This window comes from Pleurodeles waltl, chromosome 8 (assembly GCF_031143425.1).
Source record: "Pleurodeles waltl isolate 20211129_DDA chromosome 8, aPleWal1.hap1.20221129, whole genome shotgun sequence".
NCBI lineage: Eukaryota > Metazoa > Chordata > Amphibia > Caudata > Salamandridae > Pleurodeles > Pleurodeles waltl.
In genome coordinates, this window is record NC_090447.1 from 53,462,247 (window position 1) to 53,489,724 (window position 27,478).

Genomic DNA, 27,478 nt, shown 5'->3' on the forward strand with positions numbered 1-27,478 from the left:
TGACACAGTTAGAATCCATGGCCTGCCCCCCCCCTGAAATGGCGTCCGCCTGTCCAGTATGGAGGGACAGGTGGAAATGAGGTAATTCCACTGACGTGCACCGTTGCGGGAGGCGGTCGAGAACCGTCGTGCAACTCCTCATTGGTTATCATTGCCCCCCATGGTGGCCAATGGTGATGTACGCCGGCGGTGACGGTACCGCCATTTTCTATCTGTTCACTCACTTGCTACCTGACCTTCAACAGGAGAGGACCTACACTGCATGTGCTGCTTTGACCTGTGTCTGGAACCTACCATGGCTCGTGTGACTGGGGAAAGGGCCCCTGCATTCACCTCAGTGGAATTGGAGCGACTGGTGGATGGGGTCCTACCCCAGTACCGACTGCTGTATGGGCCTCCAGACCAACAGGTGAGTACACTGTGAGCACAATGCATGGGGCATGAATGCATGGAGTGGTGTGTGTGTGAAGGCCTCATGTGGGGGGGTTGGTGGATGTCCCCTGGGCAGCGTGCAGCATGTATGCAGGGCCATATCTGTGCGTAAGGGGATGGGAAGGGACATGGTGGGCCATGAGTGTAACAGGCAGGACTGTCTGACTAATACCTTGCCCTGAGTGTATTTCTCTGCAGGTCAGCGCCCATCAAAAGAAGGGTATATGATATGCCATCGCCAAGGATGTGCGGACCGTGGGGGACTATGGCAGGTGGAGCAACCACTGTCGCAAATGGTGGGAGGACCTGAGACGCTGGGCACAGAGGACGGCAAAGGCCCAGCTGGGGATGGCCTCCCAACGAGGATGGGGTGCCCGTCGAACCCTGACCCCCCTGATGGCCCGCATACTGGCGGTGGCCTATCCGGAGCTGGATGGGCACTTGGGGGCATCACAGCAGCAACAAGGGGGTGAGTACAGTGCCCTTTATTACTACTTACGCCTGGTGGGGTGGTATCTGGGTGGGGGATGTGGACCTGTGGGTGCCCCAGGCCAGGCCTGACATTGCAGAGTAGGTCCCATGTTGGGCAGGGTTCTGATGTGAAATTCCTCCAACCTAGATAGTAGGCATCCACTACTGGGCCGGGGTGTGTGGGTCTCAGGTATGCTGCAGTTGGAGGTATGTGTCCCTACCCATGGCATGGTGACTAGCATTGTAACTGGTAGTGCATTGCCTAGTGCGTAGGGCTGCCCCCTGTGTGTGAGTGTGTTGTGTACGCCAACGGTGGTGTTGGTGCCGCCATTGACCAAGTGTATCCTTTGTCTCCGCTCCTTTTTGTTTTGTCACCCTGTCCTTATGTGCATTAGCATCATCTGGCGGAAGAGCAGAGGCACCGGCGACAGAGGGAGCTGCATCCCACAGGACCCAGGAGGCCGAGTCCACCGACGGTGAGGGCCCCAGTGGGACAGAGGGCGAGAGGAGCACCACGGCGAAGACTGGAGGGGACAGTTCGGACACGGATACCTCCTCCGATGGAAGCTCCCTGGTGGTGGCGGACACCTCTATGACCACCCCAGCTACAGGTACAGCCGCCACCCCAGTACCAGCACCGCCCTCCCAGCAGCCCCTCAGCGAGTTTCCCGTGCCCACTCACCCAGGAGGGTGGGCATCTCCTTCGCCCCAGGCACCTCAGGCCCTGCCCCAGTTAGCCCTGCTGCCCTGAGTGAGGAGGCTATTGACCTCCTGCGATCCATCTCTGTTGGGCAGTCAATCATTGTGAATGCCATCCAGGGGCTGGCAGCCCAAATGCAACAAACCAATGCATTTCTGGAGGGCATTCACACTGGCTTGGCGGCCCAACAAAGATCAATCCAGGCTCTGGCCTCTTCTCTGATGGCAACCATCGTCCCTGTTTCCACCCTCCCCCCCTCCAACTTCCTCTACCCAATCTCATTCCCCTCAACCCGAACCTATCCCAAGCACACAGCTAGACGAGCATGCATACAGGACAACACACAAGAGTGGACATGGCAAACAGAAGCACCACACTTCATCCCACAGGCACTCACACAAACACCATCCAGATGCAGACATACCAACATCCACTGCCTCACTGTGGCCCCCTCCTCCTCCTCATCCACCTCCCTCCCAATTGTGTCTCCACTCACACCTGCATGCACTACATCCTCATCCACTACCCCCATCGCCAGCACACCTATTGGAACACACACCTCACTGGCAGTCACCACCCCCACATCCATGCACATGTTCCTTGTGTCCTCTCCCACTGTGTCTGTACCCCCTCCTCCCAAAGTACACAAACACAAGCACTCAGACACCCAACAGCCATCCACCTCACAACAGCATCCAGCCCATGCACCTGCACCCAAACACAGCTGACTGACACCTCCTACAAGCACTCCCTCTTCCTCCACTCCCAAACCATCTCCCTCTTCCCACCCCAATGTCCCTAAGAAGCTTTTCCTCTCCACCCTTGACCTCTTCCCTCCCCCTCCCCCTGTCCTTCACATCAGGCCAGGGTCGTCAAAACCTAGGCAAGCACCTCAGCCACCCAGTCCACGGGCACAGTAGTGTCCCCACCAACTCAAGGTGGGAAAGGATCCCGGCCACCAGCCAGTCAGACGGAAAGGATGCCTGCCCCAAGTGCTGCAGGAAGGAAGGGCAAGGAGCCAGCCCCAAGTGCTGCAGGAGGGAAGGGCAAGGGGCCAGCCCCAAGTGCTTCAGGAAGGAAGGGCAAGGAGCCAGCCCCAGGTGCTGCAGGAAGGAAGGGCAAGGGGCCAGCCCCAAGTGCTGCAAAGGAACGGCAAGGGGCCTGCACCAGCAGGCAGTAAGGACAAGGGGCCTGGTGCTGGAACTCAGTCGGAGACTCCACCACCAACCATGTTGGTGCAGCCATCTGAGGCTGCAGGGGATGGGGTGGAGCTTCCCCTCACCACCACCAGCACCATTGGGCAGCCACCCGAGGCTGCAGGGGATGGACTGGAGCTTCCCTCCACCACCAGCACCAGCAACAGTGGGCAGCCGTCCAAGGCTGCAGGGGATGGGCTGGTGCCTCCCCCAATCACTACCAGCAGCACCACCACCATCAGTGGGCAGACGTCCGAGACTGCAGGGGATGGGCTGGAGCTTCCCCCCTCCACCAGCATCACCACTAGCACCAGTGGGCAGCAGTCCAAGGCTGCAGAGGATGGGCTGGTGCCTCCCCCCAACACTGCCAGCAGCAGCACCACCACCAGCAGTGGGCAGCTGTCCGAGGCTGCAGGGTTTGGGATGGAGCCTCCCCCCACCACTACCAGCAACAGCACCACCACCAGCACCAGTGGGCAGCTGTCCGAGGCTGCAGGTGTTGGGCTGGAGCCAACCCCCACCACCACCAGCAGCACCACTGTCATCACTGAACAGCCATCACCGCTGGCAGACATTCTGTAGACCTGCATCCATGGGCTGTTGTGCGGCCTGCCTCCTGTAAATCCAGTGGGAATGACACCTACCTGAGAGACTGTGATCTTGCACTCCTCAAGATCTGCATCACAGGGCACAATGCCCCCTCCAGAACCAGTGGAGATGCCATCCACTCACCCCATCCATCCCAGGAAGAAGCTCACAGGGCACGATGCCCCCTCCAGAACCAGTGGAGATGCCATCCACTCACCCCATCCTCCCCAGGATGAAGCTCACAGGGCACGATGCCCCCTCCAGAACCAGTGGAGAAGCCATCCACTCACCCCATCCTCACCAGGATGAAAAGCACAGGGCATGTTGGCCCCTCCAGAGCATGTGGGCAAGTCACCCACTTGACAGACTGTGGCCTTGCACTCCCCAGGACAGATTAATGGGTATGTTGGCCCCTCCAGAGTCTGTGGGCAAGTCACCCACTTGAGAGACTGTGGCCTTGTACTCCTCAGGACCAAGCACAGGGCATATTGCCCCCTCCAGGACCAGTGGCGTTGTACCATCTTCCGGCTGGGGTGCCCCACGTTCCCCATCCCCCTGAGGTGTCTGCCTATTTTCGACCTGATGCCCCTGCAGTGTCTCTCCGTGTTGTTGCAGGAGTAAAGTGGGCCTTGGACTTTGTAATGTGGCCCTGTGGCCCACGAACATTGAGGACTGGGCAGTGTCCCTACATTTGTATATGCGTATATACTTTTTGATTTGGATGCATGTATTGCTAGTATTTTATCTTATTATACTCTTTTTACTCTATTGTAGTTGTCCTTGGCTTATTCCTGAGAGGTACGGGATAAATATGTTATGTTGCTGCATCTGCTTGTGTGTATGGTGGTGGGGGTGGGGGTGTTGCGTGTGTGTGTCATTCTCTTTTTCCTCCCTCCCTCCCCTGTGTGCTAGGCGGCTGTACTCACCGTGGTCGTCCGCCACCGTTGGTGTTTGTAGTAGAGCAACACATAGAAGAGCATTGAGAAGACATGCAGCTCGGGCTCCATGGCGGCGTGGTTGTTCCCTGAGTCTCCGGAGGTGAGTCGTTTCCTTCTGTGCAGTGTTTCCTCCAGGCTTTTGATGTCGTTGGTACCGCCCCGGAAAAGGTGGCGGATTGGTGTGTCTTAATACAGTGAGCGGAACATTGTCTTCCGCCTGGCTGTAGGCGCTTACCGCCATGGTGCCTGTTGTTTCTTCCCTGGCGGTCAGTGTGTTAAAGTGGCTGTCTGTCTGAGCTGTTTCCGCCATGGTTATAATTTGGCAGTATTTACCGCCAGCCTGTTGGTGGTATTAGTGCCACTTTATCACCGACCACCAGGGTTTTAACGAGGGCCAAAGTTATCTCAAGAAACTATAACTTGTGCTCTACAGTAAATATATCTTACTCCCTCACAATGCACTACCAATTTCTCTGCATATTACATCAGTCATGACATTTTGTATGACATAATTGACAATATCACAGCAACATTTTCAGTAAATTTATTAAAGAGAAAAATGTGTATCCCTGTTATACATATATATATATATATATATATATATATATATATATATATATATTACCTATTGGCAGTTGCCAGTAGTAGGTAGTGATAGTTAGAACCCAGTTTCCTTAGGAAAAGCATTTTTTGTTTTGCCAATACCTTTGGTGCCATATCAAACCGTAAATTATTGTGGTATATAGAGCCCATGTTATGGTCTCTGAGAAGCGCCTATGTTTTGGTACTGCTGTGGATCTGCGGATCCAAGAACAATAAAAAAATACAATTGCTAGCATTGTATTTTTCTGCACACAGATTTCTTATTATTCTTTAACAGTATTTGTGTCTCATTTTCCTTGTTTTTCACTATTTGTCAATGCAATCTCCTTTCTTTTCACTCAACAATTTGTGTACCCACTCCTTACTTTTCCATTACTATAAGCACTTTCTATTTGTTTTAATTCCACATTTTGTATTCCCTCTCCTTCCTTATCCTTCCTTTTTACTTCTTTACCGTTTAATTTCCTCAAATTTTTTAGTCCCTTCTTTATACATTTACTGTTGTATTCAGTGCTTACTCTTTCCTTTTGTTAACTCATTTTTTAGAACCTATTCTGTGCTTTTCTCTCACAATGTGTACTTTGAAAAATACTAGGGAGTTGGCCTCAGGGCCTGGTCACGGGCCAGGCTCTGTGACCAACCCCCCTACTTTGTTTAAAAAACCCTAGAAATGTACTGAAAAAAACATAGGTTACAGGGACGTTATAGTTAGGAAACAAAATTAATAAATCCTTGAAAATTCACTGAAAAAAACAAAGGTTACCCAGACATTATAGTTAGGCTGACATTTCAAATTTACCAAACCATAGAAATTCAGCAGTCATGGTTACTTCACTGAACTATAAATTATGCCCACACAAGGCACTGCTTATAACCTCACATATTGCCTCACTCATGATATGGTCCGTTACATCACTGATGACAGCTCAAATGACATCACTGATGACATCCCTGATGACATTATCCATCTAACCTCTCACCCCCCACTCACACTCCCATTCAACCTCATACACCCGCTCAGACACCCACACAAGCACTCACACACCCCTATTATTACTCACACACTGTTCTATACAGCCATAGAACCATGCATACACCCACACACTCACCCATTCAGCTTTTATGACCCTCACATACCCTCCAAAAACAGTCACTGACACAGCCAATCATACACCTATGCACCCAATCATACACCCTTCTCACTCACAAATACAACCACTGAAACACTCAGTCATACAGACAAAGATTCAATCCAACACTGTCACTCACACATGCAGCTACTTACACTCCCATTCACTCACCCTTACAACCAGTAACACAACCACTCACTCACTATTAGACTTTTCATCTTTGGCGTGGTCTCCCTCAACGTTTTGCCTCTGTTTCCCAGGTTGTTGATGTGTGCTGGACTCTGTTTTTGCTGTTTTTGTTACACTGGGCACTTTACCACTGCTAAAGTGCAAGTGCTCCTATACATAATGTGTATGTAATTGGCTTATCCATGATTGGCATATTTGATTTACTAGTAAGGCCCAAGTAAAGTGCACTAGAGGTGCCTAGGACCTGTAAATCAAATGCTACTAGTGGGCCTGCACCACTGGTTGTGCCACCCACATAGGTAGCTCTGTAATCATGTCTCAGACCTGCCACTGCAGTGTCTGTGTGTGCAGTTTTAACTGTAAATTTGACTTTGCAAGTGTACCCACTTGCCAGGCCTAAATCTTCCCTTTTCTAACATGTAAGACACCCCTAAAGTAGGCCCTAGGTAGCCCCAAGGGCAGGGTGCAGTGTATGGTTAAGGTAGGATATATAGTAATGTGTTTTATATGTCCTGACAGTGAAGTATTGCTAAATTCGTTTTTCACTGTTGCAAGGCCTGTCCCTCTCATAGGTTAACATGGGGGCTACCTTTAAATATAATTAAAGTGTAGATTCCCTTTGGGAGCAGATAGACATGTGGAGTTTGGGGTCTCTGAGCGCACAGTTTAAAAATAAATCTTTTAGTAAAGGTGATTTTAAGATTGTGTGTTTGAAAATGCCACTTTTAGAAAGTGAGCATTTTCTTGCTTAAACCATTTCCGTGACTCTGCCTGTTTGTGGATTTCCTGTCTGGGTCAGTTTGAAAGCTGGGCTGGTTGCACCTCTCACTAGACAGTGACACAAAGGGAGCTGGGGTGTAGTCTGCATTTCCTGATGAGCCATCTGTGCTAGGAGGGAGGGGAGGAGTGGTCACTCACACCTGAAAGGGCTGTGCCTGCCCTCACACAATGCAGTCTTCAACCCCCTGGTGTGTGTCTGGGGCCTGGCCTGGGCAAGGCAGGATTTCACAAACAAGAGAGACTTTCCTTTGAAGTAGGCCTACTTCAAAGGGCATAATGGGTATAAGAAGGGCACCTCAAACCACAGACTTTAGAACCCTTCTGGAAACCAAGAGGAACCTCTGCCTGGAGAAGAGATGGAGAGCTGAGGAAGAAGAGCTGCCCTGCCTGTGACTGTGCTATGTGGAGCTAACCTGCAGTTTCTGCTTCTGTCTGTGCTAGAGGACAAAGACTGTACTTTGTGTTGCCTTCCTTCTTGTGAAGAACTCTCCAAGGGCTTGATTTAGAGCTTGCCTCCTGTTGTTTGAAGTCTCAGGGACAGCAAAGACCTTTCTCTGCCAACACCTAGAGCCTACGCTGAGACTCCTACTCTGCCAAGTGGTGCCCATCCAGTTCCTGGGACCCTGAAAGGAGAGGTTGGCAGCCCAAGAGTGAGAAATCCACACACTGACCGCTGTGTGAGGAAAAGATCGATGCGACTCCGATCTGTGGCTGAAAAATCGACATGCCGCCGGCTTTGTGGCTGAAAACGACGCAAGGCCTGCCCAGACCTGAGAGTGCTGACCATATCGACGCATCCCTCTCCTGCGGAGAGAAGAAATTACACAAGCCGACCCGACAAAAGGAGAAACGACACAATGACTCGCTCGTGAGTCATATCAACGCATCGCAAGCCCTTTTTGACGCACCCTCAACCGTGCGGGGTTATTTTTGAAGCGCCCAAGGTACATTTTCACGCTAACTGCATTAGTGTGTGTTTAAAATTACATGAAGACTCTTTTTGCACTTTTAGTGATAACTTGACTTGTGTATTGTGGATTTTTGTCATTTTGGTCTTATTTTGTTTAGATAAATATTTTCTATTTTTCTAAACATGTGTTGTGTCATTTTGTAGTGTTTTCGTTAAGTTACTGTGTGTGTTGGTACAAATAATTTACACCTAGCACTCTGAAGTTAAACCTACTGCTCATGCCAAGCTACCAAGGGGGTAAGCAGGGGTTAGCTGAGGGTGATTCTCTTTTACCCTGACAAGAGTGAGGGTCCTTGCTTGACAGGGGGTAACCTGGCTGCCAACCAAAGCCCCATTTCTAACACTCACCAACAGGTACTCACACACCCACTTACTTTGTCATAGAATCACTCACAGGCACACTCACTCATCCAGTGCAGCTACTCACATAACCACTCACACACACATTGTACTACTCACATGTCCACTTCTTCACTCATTCGGTAACACAGAAACCCACTCACTCACCAAAACAGCTACTGTCACAGCTTCTCGCCCACCTGTACTGCTACTAACACAACAACTCACACACAAATTCAGACACTCACACATCCACTCAGATGACATACTTTGGACATATTATCACTAATCAGTAGAACTGAAAAATAGTAGTTTAAGTCATGCAGTAGCTTAGGATCTATCTTTAACTCTCACAAACATTTGAAACACTTACTCTGATTGGATGATGTCATCAGTGATGTCATTTGAGATGTAGTCAGTAATGTCATTGACCATGTCATCAGTGATGTAATATGTGAGATCATAAGCAGTGCATTGCAGGGGCGTAAGTAATAGTTAGGTGAGGTAACTATAAATCGCACCCTCGCCATGCAGTTTTTTCATCAAAAATGTTACTGCAAATATTACATTGATATTCTCAATAATTTTGTCAACAATGTCATGAGTGCTGTAATTTGTAAGGTCATTAGCAGTGCATGGCAAGAGTGCAAGTTAGAGTTACCTTAGGGCACGAGTTATAGTTACTTGAGGCAACTCTAACTATAACTGGTGAATTTCTATGGTTTCATATATGTAAAATGTGTGCCTAACTATATTGTCCCTGTAACCTTTGTTTTTAAGTGAATTTCTATGTTTTAAAAAAATTCTATTTCCTAACTATAATGCCCCTGTAACCTTTGTTTTTTTCAGTGAATTTTTATGTTTTTTAACGTATAGTAATTTGAATTACTATACATTAATCCAACCACCACCGCACACAGCCTTTTGCTGTGTGTGGGGGCCGTTGGCTACAGGGCCAACCCCCTATAGGCACCCACCTTGCACCATGCAGGGCCCTGTCTGGGTGTGAGAGTGCGTACATCAGTGTTTTAGTGGTTATGTCAGTGTGTGCGCAGATCTGTGAGTGGGTGCATGAGGGTGTCAGTGGGTCTGTGAGTGGGTGTGAAAGAGTTTGAGTGGGTCTGTGAGTGGGTGCGTAACTGTCTGAGTGGGTCTGTGAGTGGGTGCGTGAAGGTTCTGACTGGGCTGTGAGTGGGTGCACAAGGCTCTCAGTGGGTATGTGAGTGGGTGCGTGAGTGTCTGAGAGGGGTTGTGAGCGGGAGAAAGAGACTGAAAGAGAAAGAAAGTGAGAGGGAGAGAGCTAGCGAGTTTTTAAGGCTTCCATGTATGATATACTTAGAATGAGATATTTTTGCACAATTTGCAAAGTAAAATGTATTTGTTATATAAAAAGAGTAAGATCAGCTTTCAGTACGATCCTTAAATATTTTTACTTTAAAAAAAAAAATTGAGACGTAAGTTTGGCAGGACTAAAACCCTAAACTCTCAGTGTGAAGGTCACAGACCTTTACACTGAGCTATTGCACTGCATCTTTTAAGCCCTTTATATCTATGTGGGATCGCAGGGGAGCCTTCGAAGCATTTTTTAAATTTAATTTTATAAGAAGCTTTCCACAGGCTATCTGGTACATTTTTTTATTTTTTTTAATAGTTTGCTCTTACGGGCTTTCGGGGACCTTGGGGGGAGCCTCAAGGCCTCCCCCCACAGTCCTAGACATTTTTTCTTTTATTGTTTTTATAATTTGCCCTTACTGGCTATCTGGGACTGCAGGGGCCTACCCCGCAGTCCTATTGCTCCAGCAAGCAGGCAGCTACTTTTAACAAGCCTTTCTTCTGGACAGTGATGAAAGCTTCAGTTTTTGATGGCAGCACCTGTTTGAGAGGTCTCGCTGTCAAAAACCAAAGTGTTTGCTGTGGCTTGGCTGCAAGCAGCTATGTCCCAGGGTGGGCACCCTGGAACATAGCAGGAGCCGTCAGTGGCTCCTTGACGGGGGCCACGCCAAACTTTCAAAAAATCAAGGACCCCGGGAGGTGGTGGCTAAAGGGGTTCTAATTTATTAAATGCCCCATTAGGCCTCACCCACTTATTAAAAGCATTTTTTGCCCCAGGGGTGGTGGTCCTGGGAGTGCAGGGGGCCAAGAGGCCATCCTTATTAAAATGGAAAAACGTGCCCCCGGGACCTGCCACATGCACAGAAGCCCACACTTTTTCTCAAAAACATTTTTACCGTGGATTTGCAACCCCATTGTGATTTAACAGTAAATGTTCTTTAAAAAATGCTATTTAGCCCGGGGAGTCCCTTTGGGGCCCCAGCACCAGAGCTAAGGGGTCAGGATTTTCGTACCCTGGCTCCTTTTTTATTTTTTACTATTTTTTTTCTGGAACTCGGCTTCAGCTGAGTCCCAAGATGGCTGACTACACTTCAACGGCTTTGTTGTTGAAGTGTTGTCAGCCAATCAGATATTGGAAATTGGGAGACGTTGCAAATCCTTTGCGTTCCCTATATATACAAATTTGGATTGTCTTTATTTTCTCTAAACCTAGTGGACGGATTTACACCATTATAAAAAAAAGGTCACTTTCTGGACCAGGACCTAGATTTTTGCCAAATATGGAGTAAATAAGCCCCAGTAGTTTTGATGCTATTGCTGTTCAAAATCCCCATGGAAAAAGGAATGGGAAAAAAGTGTTTTGTGACAACCCCCCCTTTTTACATAGAAACTAGGTCCTACAATAACTCCCTAGTGGAGCCCGCCACTAGGCAGAAAATTGGCCAAACAGTGACCAAGGTATGCAGCTTTAAAGATTGTGACTTTTGACCTTTATTGGAAAATGGAACACATGCAGCCCTAATGCATTTCCCTCGATACCCGCAGGGGTTAGGGGGCAGAGTGCAATTCTCAACTTTAATTACTTTTACTCTGGTGGGGGCATGAGTGGGGACCCTTCCATAGACTTACATTCGGCCCAGGGATCTCATCCCTCGGACTCAGTGCAGAAATAATAGGTCCTAGGACACCATCACAGAGAGCCCAGCTACAGACTTGGAGGGCAGAGAGGGCCAGGAGCCATCCTACTACATTGCTGTTTACGTGCTGGAACAAAAGGACCATTGTGCTCTCCCCACATGCAGGAGATCAGCACAGGTGAAGCCAACAGGGCGTGAGAGTCTCGGGCTACCCCAGCTGCCTCCCAACATGGATGGAGGCACCAGAGTGGCCAGTTTTAGAGTGGGGCATCCCTATATAAAAATAATTAAAAAGGGGAAACAGGCATGCCAGACGGTTCCAAGGTACAGATGGGCAATGCTAATAAAATATTCATCACTCATGTCTTGGAACGCAGCAAAATGCCTCGCAAGAGGGTAATTTGCATATTTTCTGGCTTTTGTAGTTCCCCAAAACGGGCAGCTGAACCACCAATGTATTTTAAAAAATGATGTGATACAGTACTCTACACAGGGCAGCACGCTGCTCTGGAACTCAGTTTTTCTGCTTATTTTTTAATATTGGGATTAGTCTCTCGCTCTTAAGCAAAACCAATACAGGCACTTACTCAAGCTTCTATGTTGTACACTGAATTTATTGGCATTAACTGTGATCTTTTATGGGGTATCTGCATTCCTATATTGGTTGTGATAGTAATAAAGTGATTAGGTATTTTTAGACTGCAGAGGTATGACTTTTAAAGCAGAGGTTGTGATCCTTGAAAAGAGGTGTGGGTGATTCACACAGATACAATTATATGGGGTTAAGGCAAAGCATAGGTCAGCTCAGAGAAGAGATCTCACATTTCTGGGTATTTTACAGCTGATGCTATACACTCTCCAGCTGTGGACCACTTGACCCCAAATTGTCATGACTATGATGGAAGAGTTTTGCTTTTATCCTTTTCTTCAAAGTTTCAGCATACTTTTATGCTTTTATATATTTGTTTTCCTATGCATGCATTAGCAAATTGACAACACTGCACTTTCAGGTGGGAGACTACTAAAATAAAGGAGTTTGTGGCTTAAAGAATCTGGGGCGAGATGTAGGAAAGGATTTGCGCCTCGCAAACGGCGAAAAATGCCGTTTGCGAGGCGCAAAAGCCTCTCTGCGATGCAGAAATGCATTTTGCGAGTCGGATCCGACTCGCAAAATGCATTTCCGACTCGCAAATAGGAAGGGGTGATCCCTTCCTATTTGCGACTCGCAACGCTATGCAATTTCATTTGCGACCGCGAAAGCGTTCGCAAATGAAATCGCAGTTACCATCCACTTGAAGTGGATGGTAACCCAGTCGCAAAGGGGAAGGGGTCCCCATGGGACCCCTTCCCCTTTGTGAATGGAAACAAAAATATTTTTTCAGAGCAGGCAGTGGTCCAATGGACCACTGACTGCTCTGAAAAAAACCGAAACTAAAGGTTTCGGTATTTTTTTCCAAGTGCAGCTCGTTTTCCTTTAAGGAAAACGGGCTGCAGATGGAAAAAAAAAAACTGCTTTATCAAAAAGCAGTCACGGACATGGTGGTCTGCTGACTCCAGCAGGCCACCATCCCCGTAAGTGCCCATACTCGCAATGGGGTCACAAACTGCGACCCACCTCATTAATATTAATGAGGTGGGTCTTTGCGACCCCATTGCGAGTTGCAGAAGGTGTCTGAGACACCTTTATGCATAGCAAATTGCAACTTGCAATTTGCGAGTCGCACGGACTCGCAAATTGCAAGTCGCAATTTGCTCCTTTCCTACATCTGGCCCCTGGAGTCTTCCATTTGACTCAGGCCTGTTGGCATGTATAAAACGTTTATCCTTTTCTTCCAGCCAGGATGCAGCTTAGCCAAAAGGAATTACTGATTTCCATGTTACTGATTGAACCATGACATTTGCAGAATGCCAGCTCTCTGAGGAAAATAAAAGCCTTTCACTCCTCAAACTTTCTGTTGAGCACATACTCAATGTGCCCAGTTCCTGCTGCATCCCAGGGATACCCATTTGCATTGAGAAACAGATGATGTGAGGTTATCAGTCTTGGCTATGGTGATTTATGCCATGAGGTAAATGTGTATGCAATTTATGCTGTTATGGTGTATGACCTTTGATGTCGTCAGCCACACACAGACCTGCCGACTTTAAAATAAAATTCACCACAAGAGGGGACTTGCACTCAGAAGTTGAGGGGGCTTAAATCTGAGAACTGCCTGAGAGGCATTTCTGCCCCATCGATCCAGCTCGCCTTGTCTTCCACTGTCTGATGTGACGTTGTAATGCACCACGTTATCTCTGCTGCTGTTGTTATCCTTGCTGTAAAATACTGTAATAAAAAAATTATGGGCTTTACACCGAAAGACTTGGGCCTGTATTTATACTTTTTTTAGCGCCGCTTTTTGACGCAAAACGGCGCAAACCTACAAAATACAATGGTATTTTGCAAGTTTGCGCCGTTTTTGCGTCAAAAAACGACGCAAATGCGGCGCAAATAAAGTATAAATACGGGCCTTAGACTTTCCCAGTCACAATGAGCATGATGTAGCTAATCAAGGGCGACCTGGCTGTCCCAGGCTGAATTACATAATATGAATCAAGTCATGTCACCTGAATAGACATCAAAATCTAATGTATTAGTATTATGAAAGAATCTTCAAATGTATTCTGTAATAAAATGTTTTTTCTTGCTTGTTCCATATCAGTGCATATCCTGGGAAACATGTACTTGTCTAGTGGATGTATGAAATCTTTTGCCTAAAGTCCTATTAAAGGACTTGCTTTTCACTATTTTACGGCTTTTAGAAGGCAAATCTATGCTGGATTTTCTATTGAACTTTACTGAGTTCCATGTACTTAGGATTTATATCCTATATGCTAAGTAAACTTTCAAACTTTAGTTTGTGTCTGTTTTTCTTATTGAGAATGTCACAGTTCTATTCTAATGTGAAATAGCTATCAAGCTAGAGATGGGTCCATTCTGGGAGCGGAAAAGTTAATATAGGGAATACACTGCTTCCAGTCTGTGTGGTATGTTTTTCGATCACTCCTGGTCCAAGTAATTGTCGTGATTGGGTAAGCAAATGATAGACAGATTTGCACGCTGACAGATCTGGTAGCAATGCTGATGGTTCCGATTGGATCCAATTGACACTGAATGGACCTACGTGGAAGAGGTAAATTGACTATAGAATTGATTACTGCCCCAATCCAATCCTGATTCCGGGAAACGAGGTGGTTGTCACCATAACTCAGAAAGAAAAGCATAACTATCAATAGGGGTTTATACGCCTGTGAAGGACTTATGAAAAGTGTGGAGCAAAAGCAGCGCATTTTGGGATTTATAGTTGGAATGTTGTGAGGAAATGCAATGTATGGATTCTAAATTCAACTGAATTTAGAAAAGTTTTAACCTGAATATTAAAATTAAAAATTGTATTTATTTATGTTTATTTTCAAATTAAATAAAATGCATTATCATTTGTGTATGTGTTTGATGGAATGCTTGTTTCTGTACTTTTTGTGTATTGTTTTGTGGTTCCAATCAGTGACAACGTTTAGGCCGGGACCCCGGCTTTCAATAATGACTCAGTGGGGGGGTCCCCGGATTCCAATAATGATTCAGTGGGGGTCCCCGGATTCCAGGAATCATAAAGTGGCGGTCCACATAAGTAAAAAAGTTAAGAACTACTGGACTATAGTACCAATTACTGGCCCATCCCAATCCTGATTCTCAATGATGAGGCGTCTGTCACTGTAACCCAAAAAGCACAACATGAGTATCATTGGGGATTATTGTACATGTGATGAACGTAGGAGAAGAGTGGAGCAAAAGTGGTGCATTTTGTGATTTGTAGTTGTCATTTTGTGAAGAAATGCAATGTTTGTATTTTAAATTAAACTGTTATGTGACATAGGGCCTGATTGAGATCCTGGCAGAGGGGGTTACTCCATCACAAACTTGATGGATATCCAGTCTGCCGTATTATGATCCCATTATAGCCTACGGAATCATAATATGGGAGACTTGTTATCCGTCACGTTTGTGATGGAGTATTCCCTCTGCCAGGATCTATATCACGCTCATAGTTCTTAGACTAGTGGGAATGGCAGTCATTATCTTTTTAAATATGCATTTTGACTTTTGTGAACAACAGTGTGTTGATTGTCTAAGTGTATATGGCATTCAGTTGAAGAGCGGTACCTCAGTTAGATTTGTCGATGCGTTGAAATTGTCCACTAAGGTGATGTGTACCATGAGGCGCCATCAGTCACATCAAGATCGGGGCATGACATTTCTAGCACCAGTGTATTAAATGAGCGTGGTGGTTGTTATCTCCCTAGCGCACAGCTGTAAGCACGCTGAGTACAGTCACCCTACAGGTTTAGAGTCTGCTGTTGTATGAAAGTAGGTAGAAGTCCCTGTTTAGAAGAAGTATACAAAAGTTAACTGTGAGAGAAGTAGTTCGGAAGAACCTGGTAGTATGTGGGTGCTTACATCATAAGGTGCTGCGCAGGGACTGGCTGGCAAATGCCAAAGCTGCGCTGTGATAGGGTGACCTTTGACAGAGATACACGGGTATTGGTAGGCAGATTGTGAACATAATAGTGTAGAAAGTGCGTGAGATTGAGACCAGGAGTGACTAAGAACACTGGCAAGAAGGCAAATCCCTTTTCGAAGAAGCATTAAGACATGAGTAAGGAAGATAAATTTCCACCTGAAGGCACGCCAGATAGGGAAATGGTCGCAAAAAAGAGGATTACTCACTTACATGTGGCTCAGTCGATGGCATTAATATATAGCCAAAGATGGGGAATCATGATTCCCATTGAGAGGTACTTTCTACACACTGAGAACAGAAACTTTCAGAAGGAGAATTAACAATTTGAGACCTCAGAAGAAATTTGCTCTAGGTCCATGATAAGCCTTAAACATGTATAAGCGTGCAGGATGATGAAAGACAGCTGGAGAAAGGAAGTGATTGAAACAATCAGAGCTTACTAGCTGATAGGGTGCAAGGACACAGAGAAGGAAAAGCATATTAATCAAAAGAAACCAAAGGATGAGGCCAAAGTAGAGAGTGAAGAGGAGGATGCCTTCATCAATAAACTCCTCAGGATAAGACCGCCTCATATAATATATCACCGGCACCAGACTCAACAGCTCAAGCAGTTGCCAAGAATTGAGTGGCCAATGTAACCCCTCCGGAAGCTATCGCACTTCAGAGCTACACTGAGAATACTATTTCAACCCCGGTTCAGAACTCTAAACCTGCTATGTTGAGTCAGCCACAATTGTCAAATCATGTAGGTATCCCCCCATTACATTAGTCACTAGCATGCCGCAGAGTCATAACCCTTTGAGTGTCTCTCGGAAATAATAAATAAATCCTGTACATTAGATAAAAGTCCTCTACAGGGGAAGGCTGTTATAAGCTGTCAGATACAAATGTGTCAGGGCAGGGTAGAAGATTTGTATTTCTATACAAATCGAGAAGATTAAAAATTAAGGAAATGGGTGTCTGTTTTGCACAGTCCTTAATGGAGCTCTCTCGATATCATGTTCCTCAAGTCTCCCTGGCATTTTACTCTCCTGAACCTTGGCAGCCCTCAGGAGAAATAATAAATATATGCCCTGAGTATCAGGCTATTACATTCCCAGTGGTCAGACCATCACCATCACCTGTGAGTTACAAAACACAAAGAACAAAACCAAAACCAAAACCTGATTCTGCAAGTCCTGTGGTGTGAGGGTTTTAGTGCTCAAGTAGGTACAACCCTCTATGCCTATGTCTTCCTATGTGCTGCTGGAGTGAAGCTCACAAGCCCAAAAGGAATCATAACTTGAGTGCCCATGTAAGGTTAGAACCCCTGTTTACTTGTCTGCCACCATGGCTCTGGGTCAGTCGCAGTGGTCAGTGCCTATCTGCCTTGTGTTGTGTGGTCCGTTCCCTAGTACGTCAGAGCCCCCCTTCCTTGCTTCTGATTCCAGTGGTAATTGCACCTCTTCTCCTGCACTTACGGGATGCTTCTACTCTGCTTCTGTAACGGGGCTGCTTCTGTTGTACCAATTCTCATCCCCCATTTGCTTCTGCAACGTTCCCAGTGGATTCATCCTTGATCATGTGGGGCCAGATGTATCAAGCCTTTTTGCATTCGCAAACGATGCGAATGCCGGTTTGCGAATGCAAAATTGCCTTTCAGTATTTATGAAAGGCATTCGCAATGCAAATTTAAGAATCACTAAATAGCGATTTAGTCTGTTTAGAGAATCGCAAATTGCGATTCTCTAAATAAGAAATCGCAAATAAGGAATCCTCATTTGTGATTTCTAAACCACATGTAACAAGCAATTCCTTAATGTGAATTGGGCATTAAGGAATCGCTATTACCACCATGTTGAACTTGGTGGTAACCATGTGCAAATTTTAAAAATGCATTAAAAATTGACATGTAACGCACACATTTAGCATGTGTGCGCCTTACATGTCCTTAAATAATTTATGGGGGTGCAGCAGAGGGGGCCTTATGCCCCCAGCACCCTGGGGTTTGCATTTCCCAAATTTGCAAATTCCAGTTAGGAATTCGCAATTTGGGAAATGCAAAATATTCGCAAATATGGGCCTACAGGCCCATAGGTGCGAATGGGGCCGGTATCGCAATTTGTGATTCGGTAATAGCATTTGCGATTTTTAAGAAATCGCTATTACTGATTCGCAAATGTGATACATTGCATTTTGCGAATCAGAAATAGCGATTTCTTAAAAATCGCTATTTCTGAATCGCAAATGCCTTTTTTGTCACATCTGGCCCGTGGTCTTCTTCTTCTGCTTAGCGCACACCAATAGTAAGACAGCACAACCATCATATCTGGGCTTCAAACTTCCAGTAGGCGTGGTTTACCAGGCAATTAGAACCCTGCCTGTACCAGCCTCCAGACATTTTGTATCAGCCATGATAGCCTGTGCAAATGCGCATCCCCATCTGTCTCCATATCCCCCGGGCCACAGCGACCTTTGGAACTACTGTTGCATGAGGCAACATGATCACTGCAGCTTCACAAGTTACCTACAAGGCAAGGGACAGACTCCTCGGATACCTGGGGACCGATAACGGAGAAGTCACTGATGGTGCAAGAAAGGAATTCCCCTTAAGAGAAGTACAGGGAGGAACATATGCACATGTTTCATTTTTCATGTTTTGAACAGATCGTTTCCAGTTTACAAATTCTCTTCCCATATTGAGGAAAAATCCCGATAAGTGGTATACTCAGATAGAGGAAATAGTGACCATTTTAAAGGTTTTGTGGGAGGACTTGGATGTGCTGTTTGAAAGGACGGTTGGAAAGGTCCTTTGGTCAGAATGTAAGAGAGCAGTGGAATGGCGACACAGGAATCACCTAGAGTAGAAAACGCAAACACACTATCACCATTGGTCAATACTGAACACAACCAAACTTACAGGGACATTATAGTTAGGTTGACACTTTACCCATATAAATCCATTCAGCAGTTATAGTCATACTTATAGTTATAATTATGTTTAGAAACTATAACTTGTGGCCTAAAGTTCCTTAACTGCGCAAGTTATACAGTAGTTTCTTAGCATAAGTATAACTATAAGTATAATTATAACTGCTGAATTTCTATTGTTTTGTGTGGGTAAAACGTCAACCTAACTATAATGTCCCTGTTACCTTTGGGGATTTTTTTCAGTGAATTTGTATGATTTTTTAACGTAAAGTAATATAAAATGATAACTAATTACTGCACATTAATACAACCACCACCAAAGGCAGCCTTTGACTGTGCACTGTGGGGTTAACCGCAGGGCCTTGCCAAATGTCCATCCAGTGGTTTGGGTTATAGTCGTGTCTAAAATCCCTATAGGAAATTGCATGGGGAAAACACATTTTTGGATCCCCTGTTTTCCCGCCCCAGCTTGATAAATCACCTGGAATTTTCCACGAGGCTGACTGGTGGACTAGTTTTTAAAATGTTGTGAAGATTTATCAATCAACGCCAACGTTATAGGCAAAGCAAACAATGCTTTTCATATGGAAACTAGATCCTATCCATAGCTATCTATTGGCCATCACATACATACATACCTCCAAGCACCCCCTTGGCCATCTGTGATCATTTGCAAGGGACCTTGAGACCGTGATCATGGTGATGGTCTACACTTTGAACAGGGAACAAAATCAAGGCCCTTGCACGTGGCTTTGCATGAAGGGCGACTGGAGGCCCTGCATCATCTCTTGAGCACTTGAAGACCGGTGGCCACCCAGGCTGTACTTCTTTCACCTTCATGTGAGCGTGTAAGGGCCTTCTGAGCTTTCTGTGTCTAGGGTATGTATTCAATGCTTTTCCCTGTCCCAAAAAATTACACCTCATCAATGTGTATCCAGTCTTTTTCTAATTCCAGACCTTGTGGTGTGTGTCTCATTCCAAGCATCGCATGTTTCAGCCACAATGAGCTGACCTGATCTTTGTCACATTTTCTAAACAGTATTTCTAGGTTTGTCTGCAGCTGCAACTTTTGAAATTGTGGCTGGGCTCTCCTGTCACCTCAGGTTTGCCACTCATCTGGGTCCTTGGTTTCATCACTTTTGGACCCTGCCCTCTTTTCCCAAGGAACTGGGCTTACACCACAGCTGTCACCGGATGGTCCCAAGCAGGTGACGTTCCTTCTTTTCTCTTTCACAATGCCACTTTAACCTTGAATGCCAGATACTTTGCAGAAATCCTGTGTAGACCTGTGGGACTGGTCTGTTGAGACTTCACACTTTTGGACCAGACGCTTTTGGTTTGATACTCTGCCCTTTGATGTCCATCTTCAAAACAAGGGTTCCTTCAAAAAAGACTAGGCTTTGCTCTGATATCACCGCTGTCAATGTAAGTCAAACAATTGCGATCTACCTCTGTCTTCGATAAAGATGGGAACTTGTGGACCTCTGCCTCTTTCACAAGGTTTCAAACATACTGAGATGCACAATACCACTGCACTCATTTGGGGTCTGGTCCTCTACCTCCTACATGGAGAAGCCTGTCATTTTCTTAATTTCCTTTGTCTTGCAGGGGCTATTTGGCAGTACAAACTTCTGTCTCTAAGACACTTGAGCCATCACATACCCAAATCTGTCAGTTCTGGCTAGGCTCCAATTAAACTCTCTTCTTGTTAAAGTCACTGGAGCCCTCAACCTGAATGTTGTGTCATCTGGCAGGTTTTAGTGTCATCTCTATCTTACCTTATTTCCTGGCATTCTAGTTCATTTTTAAAATTTGAAGGATTTTTATGGAATGAAAAACAGGAGCTCTTGTAGTTCAGTTCTACCTTAGTGCATCGCTTGCCACTGCCCAAATTGTTGGTTGTGCAACAATTTAATGTAATGGACACAGTAAAGATAACCAGCATACGTTGTGACTAGATCAATTAAATTAGGAAAATAACATAGAAGAATTTCAGAACTGCAAACAAATGTGGTGTCCCTGATCTTCTGACATCTCGTCCGCCAAGGTGTTTCCCCAGTTGCATAAGAACATTCACCATTGATGCTAGGGAATTCTTACAGCCCTGGCACATGATTCCCGTAACTGTATGTGGACACTGGTATAAAAGCTCCTATGGAACCTGCAGACTCTATGTTTCCAAGTACATAGAGGACATGTTGAGTCTCCCCCAGAGATGCTGTGGTGTAGAAGGGATTTCAAAATGTGACCCAAGAGTACCACGTAGCTAGGGAGCACCGTCCCGTCCATGTACACCCAAAATAGGAGCAATGAAAGGTTGCACCTACTTTCTTGGATTTTTCAGAAGACTTCCTTCCCCTGGATACTGGAGATTCACACTATGTTTCAGAAATAAACCTCCACAAAGGATGTTTCTGAAAAAAAAAGAAATTGAAAGTTCTGCATTTTTTCCATGTGTGTTGGGCCATTGTTAATTTTTCCTAACTGGATCCTCTATGCATCCCATGTTGGACACGCAGAGGAAAAAACTGTGTCCGGAAACACTAGGAAACACCACTTGGCCCTGTACAATTTGCAGTCATGTGGTGGATTGTTCCCCTGTGATTGGCAACTGGAGGAGCAGTTTTCCCACCTTTAAATGATGGAGAGAGGACCACAGGTTTGGCAGAGCAAGTGCTGCGCCAATTCTGGCAATGCTCCCACTACATGAAATTTTAAATCACTCCCTTAGATACAACAACTAGAATCTACAGGTTTCTTCTGTAGAATATGATTCATGCCTGTCTATAGATTGACAGTATACTGCCTTTGGAGGTACTTTGAAAGTGCACATGACATGACCTGCTGCGTTAGGATGTAGTTTGTATGAAGCACATTTAAAGTACTGTCATTGTAAAGCTCACATTTGTGCATTTTACATTTCACCTAGATACACAAACATACACCCAAAGAGTTGTGTAGTGAATCCTAGTTTATATAAATGGGATAACAGGAGTTAGCTTAGCCTCTGGCTTGCAGACTCGTGCCCCCGTCACCTAGTGACTTTTAACCTACTTAGCTTGCTCTGTCTTATCCCATTTAATTATTTAATTCATCTAAGATGGCTGCCTTGTTTATAGTTAGGCTACTTGTTATGCTTTGCATTATCAGTGCCACCGCGCTAAGGCATCAAGATCAAGCGACAAAAAAAAAAACAGTAGGTGTTCACACTTAGGGATTTTCACTCTCTATACTTTCGAGGGATTTGTTTATAATAATTGCCGTCCCAAGCATGTCTGTTATCTATTGTTTGGGAACACACCAACGTCAGGGGTCCTGGTAGATCAGTATAAATACATCGCACTTTAGACAGATAATCAGAGGGATTCCGACCAGAGGGCATCGCCACCATCGCTGATATCGATGCTGCACGTCGTCTTGACGCTGACCCAGTCTTCGTGCCCCTGCGGAGTCTGAGATAGAGACCTAATTCCAAGGTAATGAGGGTTGGGGGCTCCTCTCATGGACGTGGCATTGGCAGATTGGGTTTAACAAACCCAGCTCTCCTTTAGGTAGGAGGTTAGGCCTATTACATTATGGTATTAGGGCATGTTACACCTTGTATGTCTTTTACATGCATTGCAAGATGGTGGGGGTCTTTGTAATAATGAGTCTCGTCTTCACAATTCTGTTTCTTGCACTATTCATTATACTAATCATTGCAGCCGATGCAACATACCGTAAATTGCAGTTGTGTAAAATAAAAACTATTGAAACTTTACTGCATCCTTGTCATTACCTTTGTTTGTATGAGACATGATATATCTGTGAGAAAGGGGTAATCTCCGTTTAACCACGACACTCCCTGAGATGTCTTATTCTCGGGTCCATGCGTAAAGGCAGCCACAAATCACCTTTTACTATTGTGTTTCTGGTGAGGTGCTGCTAGTGAGCCGGTAAGGTTGGGACAACAGTTGGGACTTGTTGTAGGATAGGCATAGTCGCCTACAAACAAAAGTACTGTTATCCTGGAACCAGCAGTCTTGCCTAGTGCAAGAGTCCAAACTACGACAGTTGCTGCACACTATGGAAATATTTGCTTACCTTTAATGCCGAGTTTGCATCACAAAAGTGATGCACATTAGCAGAAAAATGTTTATTTGAAATGTATTTTCCAGCACAAAACTTAGAAAGTTGCCCAAGCATAATACCAATTTGCATAATGGAAGCATTCCTTGGGTAGTACATTGGCAAGTCCATGCAACCATCCATGGTTTTTGATGAAAAATCATATCTACTAAAAAAAAGTAAACATGGTTTTAAATGAAAAAGTAACACTGTTTTAACATTGGCATTATCAAGGTGCTTTTATTTCTCCAATCTTTTCTGTCTTTGATGTGCTACACTTTACAGCATACAAAGCAAGAAACATTTAAAAGTTAGTGTAAACATAGTATTTTGTACTGGAAGGAAACAAACTCTAAGCTAGATATCATACACACAACCTTGCACCAAGGTGCACAAGTGTGTGCGTGGGGCTGGAAGCCTGATTGTGAAGCAGTGCTGTGACAGAGCAGGACAGTGCCATACTATCGGTAGAGTGCTTTCTTACGCTCTCAGGCAATTTAGTGCAGCTCAGCAACTTTGGCTTTTGTGCTGCGTTGTGATATATTGTAGTAAATAAACTCCCTATGTTTATTATATGGAAGTGGGCCCCAAGATCTAGGTGGAACAACATACACTTTTCCTAGTTTCCACTTAGCCCCAGTGATCCCTTTGTATCTATTTCATTATTCCCAAGTGGGAACAATGGCGCCAATAAAATTATCAACTAGGAGCTCTGTGTTTTCTCAACCTCTGAGATGCATCCAGGCCAAATAGCTCATTGTACCCGTCCAACGTAATAAGGAGCCATGGAGAAGTGGTGGCAGATATCCTCCCAGATTAACATTCATGACAGGATGTGGTGAGCAGAAGAGCTGGGTGGCTTTGGTTCCTTGATGAATGTTTCATTGAATAGACGTCGAACCATACCTAAGGCAATCTTTTTCTCCTTTAGGGTAGGCAAGTTTCCTTTCTTCCATGACCACACTGACAAAAATGAGACTCAGATCTGTTCTCTGGCCAACATCTGCTAAAACATCCTTCCAGACTCCTTACCTACCAGTTGTAGTCTCCTCAGGATCAGCTAACTGACAGTGAGACTCGTGGCAGTTGCTCATTTTGTTTCTGACACTGAATGGTGCATGGAAAGACACCCTCTTTTGCAAAAATCACCTTTACTACCCATTGCAAAGGTTGATTGCCGTAGAGGCTCCTTTCCTGACTTGTAAGGCTGCATAGGCTCTTGGTGTCTAATCCAAGTCATGTTTCAAATCGTAAGCCTACACTTCAGCACCTTTGTCTTGCAAATCTCTCTCATGTTTGTGGTAATAGGACCAGACTTTTAATCACACCTATCTTAATTACAAAAAAAATGTGATCCTTACCACTGGTATGACACAAGGTGTTAACAGAGTACATCAGTCTAAAGACTGTTTGATAGACCTCAGGCAACAGTGAGGTAAATACCCTGAGATCAAAAAGAATGAAAGAGAACACACATACTAGGCACATGGCTTTCACTGCATCATCTGAAACTTTGACTTGAATTCTTCAAAAGTTCTGATTGGCTGATTCAGTTCATGGAGATTGGGATAAATTAGACATGTCCCCATTGCCTTCAGAATGTCACTGCTCACTGTGGCAGCTGCCGATAGGTGTTTGCAGCCTTTAAAATTGAGGATCCCTCATATGGAAATGATACAGAGCTCTGCTGCGAATCTGTTTGGTCTTAACACCATATACTATAGGATTTAGCATAGCTGGAAAAACAATATAGACATTCGCAAAGAGAATGTGGACATGATGAGGGATGTTTTCCTTCCCAAACCTATGTGTTACAAAGGAGAAAATTCCTGGTGTGTATGTAACCAGAATGACACATACATGGGCTCCACAGGTGCTGAACGCCTTGTGACGGGCCTCCTTAGAGGGCAGCCTAAAAACAGCCAAGAGGATCATCACATAGGACAGGCCGATGGCCAGCAGATCAAGTCCAGTTATGGAAAGGGACAGGACCAAACCATACATACTGTTGATGCTAACATTGCCACAGAGTACCTTCACCACGGCCATGTGCTCGCAGTAAGAATGGAAGATGACATTGGAATTGCAATACTGCAAGTGCCACACTAGGACTGGAATGGGTAGTATAGTAATAATCGCTCGAATAACAATTATCAGTCCTATTTTCCCCAGTATTGCACTGGTCAAGATGGATGTGTATCTTAGAGGGTAACAGATAGCAACATAGCGATCAAAGGCCATCGCCACCAGAATCCCTGATTCCACCACCGAGAGTGAATGAACAAAGAACATTTGCACAAGGCAGCCAGCAAAGTCAATTTCTTTGAAGTCTAACCAAAAGAGTGCCAACATTCTTGGCACTGTAGAACTAGGAAATGCCAAGTCATTGGCTGCCAGCAGCGACAGCAGAAAGTACATTGGTTCCTGAAATCCTTGGTCTGTCTTTAGGATGAACAAGAGAAGGACATTGCTGAAGATTGCCATAGTGTAGACTGAAAAGAATGGCAGTGAGACCCATAGCGCAACCTCCTCCAGTCCGGGAATGCCGACTAGGATGAATGCCGCTGGTCTGCTGCTGGTGGTGTTAAAGATGACTTGCATACCACTCAAATGTTGCTACTCTGTAACTTTTGGTGATTTGAAGGAGAACTTTCCTGTGAAAAGGAGCCAAATAGGATAGACTTATCTGTTTATTTTACATTTTCATAAAAGACATTGAAACAGTTATATGACAATGTATGGAGTACAATTAATGAATAGCAAACTCCTTCCTACAACCGATTGTCCCTAAACTGAGAGGACTGAAAAAGGCTCCTTAACACACATTCAAAATCCAATATAAAGAACCAGAGCATAGAAACAACTTAGACTTTGTACTATTTTACATGAATCAATTAATTGAACCTTTGATTTTGGACATTGTTGAAAAGGATCCAATTAAAATGGAAATAATAGAAAAAAACATTGTATTGCCATTTCCCCGTTTCGTTTAAGAATTTTCAGATATTTGCTGCAGGCCAAATACAGTTGTGTTTGGAATGAAATAATGTTTTGGTCACCATTTAATCCTGGCACAGGGGACCTAAAATAAATGCTTTAGATTTTACTGTATCTCTCAGTGGCATTTAGCATAGTTAAGCAGCACAATATTGTGAATTAAATATTTGTGATATCTTGAAGGGATAATTTTCATTATTTCAAGACACACCATGAGGAGAATGAGGTATTTCATCAATGTTGCTTTTCTGATTAAGTCACAAAGGGTTCTCTTTTCTTTATAAATCCTCTTCAAGTAGTTAATGTTTCCTGTGTAAATATTGTCGTTCACTGTATCATACACAAGTAACAGGGTGATGGACATGAAAACATCAACCAGGACACCTTAGCCAGGATCTCATTGTTACTTAATTTCTAACCATCCATGAAAACAATACTAATCTGCACTCCCTCTGTCCATATTGGAATATTTCCATACTGGCTGGCCCTTCTGTGGCTTGTATATCAAAATGTTGATAGCAAAAATATAACAAACATATGCTGGCCTAAATATTGTTCCTCAAAATATTGCTCTATTGCGTGTATATTTTCTATTTTTAACAAAATGTGGGTGACATTTTCAAGAAAAGTATTTAGGACCCAATTTTTTTGTCAGACAATATTTAGGCTACATTATTATGGTACCATACTCATCTAATCTCATAGAAATGTTTCTGGTTCCACGAGGTTTCTAAAGGCCCTGGTTAGAGACAAGAAAACAAACTAAGGAAAATACATTCCTGTTGAGAAGATAGCAGACTTTCAACATGTGAGTTTTGTATACAACTTATGGCAGTCAAATCTCAACGTTCATGACCACTAACACTTTTTGCTGTCCCATCTCAGCCTTCATATTCAATCTCCACAGATCTTGTACCCGACTTACCCTGTGAGGAGTAAGACATTACATCATGGCAGGAGTTGATGGGTGTATTTATACCAAGTAACCTGTGCATCACCCACCCTTGTATGGGCGTACAGAACAAACAAACCAACAGCCACAAAAATATCTCAGTTGTTTTTTTCAATTTTGTAGGGAAATTAGGTGGATTAGCTATGACGTCAGAATTCTAATTAACTAACAGACAATTGTCTTCATTGTGCTTCTCTCCTCTCTTGTACAACCATGGTTACCATGCAGGATTTTTGCTCAATCTCATAGAAACACTTACACACAAATAGAGAATGGAAGAAGAATATATTTCTTTCTAGATCATTCTATGAAGAGCTACGTTAAACCTTGAGGGAGATAACTCTGAATATAGCACGAAGCAAAAGAGGACACTTGCCTACATGTACAAAAGAGATACAATATGTTATCAAATATTCGAACCTCAATTTATAAAACCATGTCCATTTCCTGTTCAAATACAATTTCCTGCACACAATACAGACTATGTGAGGCACAACTGCTAAGGTTCAATCAGCATTCCATGTTTACCTGTTTATAGTTGTGGCTTCAAGCACAATAATCTCTACTGTGGTGCTTCCCAGATTGTAGACTCAAATTTTGAAAATGAGGTCCAAAACATCTGTGCTTCTATCTCATTATGGACAGTTT

The 27,478-nt window shown here is 44.7% G+C and overlaps 1 protein-coding gene across 1 annotated transcript; it reads right to left on the reverse strand.

The window, feature by feature from the left end:
* Positions 1 to 24,525: 24,525 nt before the first annotated feature.
* On the reverse strand, positions 24,526 to 25,482 carry LOC138249390 (olfactory receptor 52L1-like). The gene has a single exon (XM_069203349.1). It carries the CDS (start codon positions 25,480 to 25,482, stop codon positions 24,526 to 24,528), a length of 957 nt encoding a protein of 318 aa, XP_069059450.1.
* Positions 25,483 to 27,478: the final 1,996 nt, after the last annotated feature.

Bases quoted from the DNA above. Each gene is read 5' to 3' on its own strand.
- LOC138249390 (XM_069203349.1), bottom strand. From the start codon at position 25,482: ATGCAAGTCATCTTTAACACCACCAGCAGCAGACCAGCGGCATTCATC.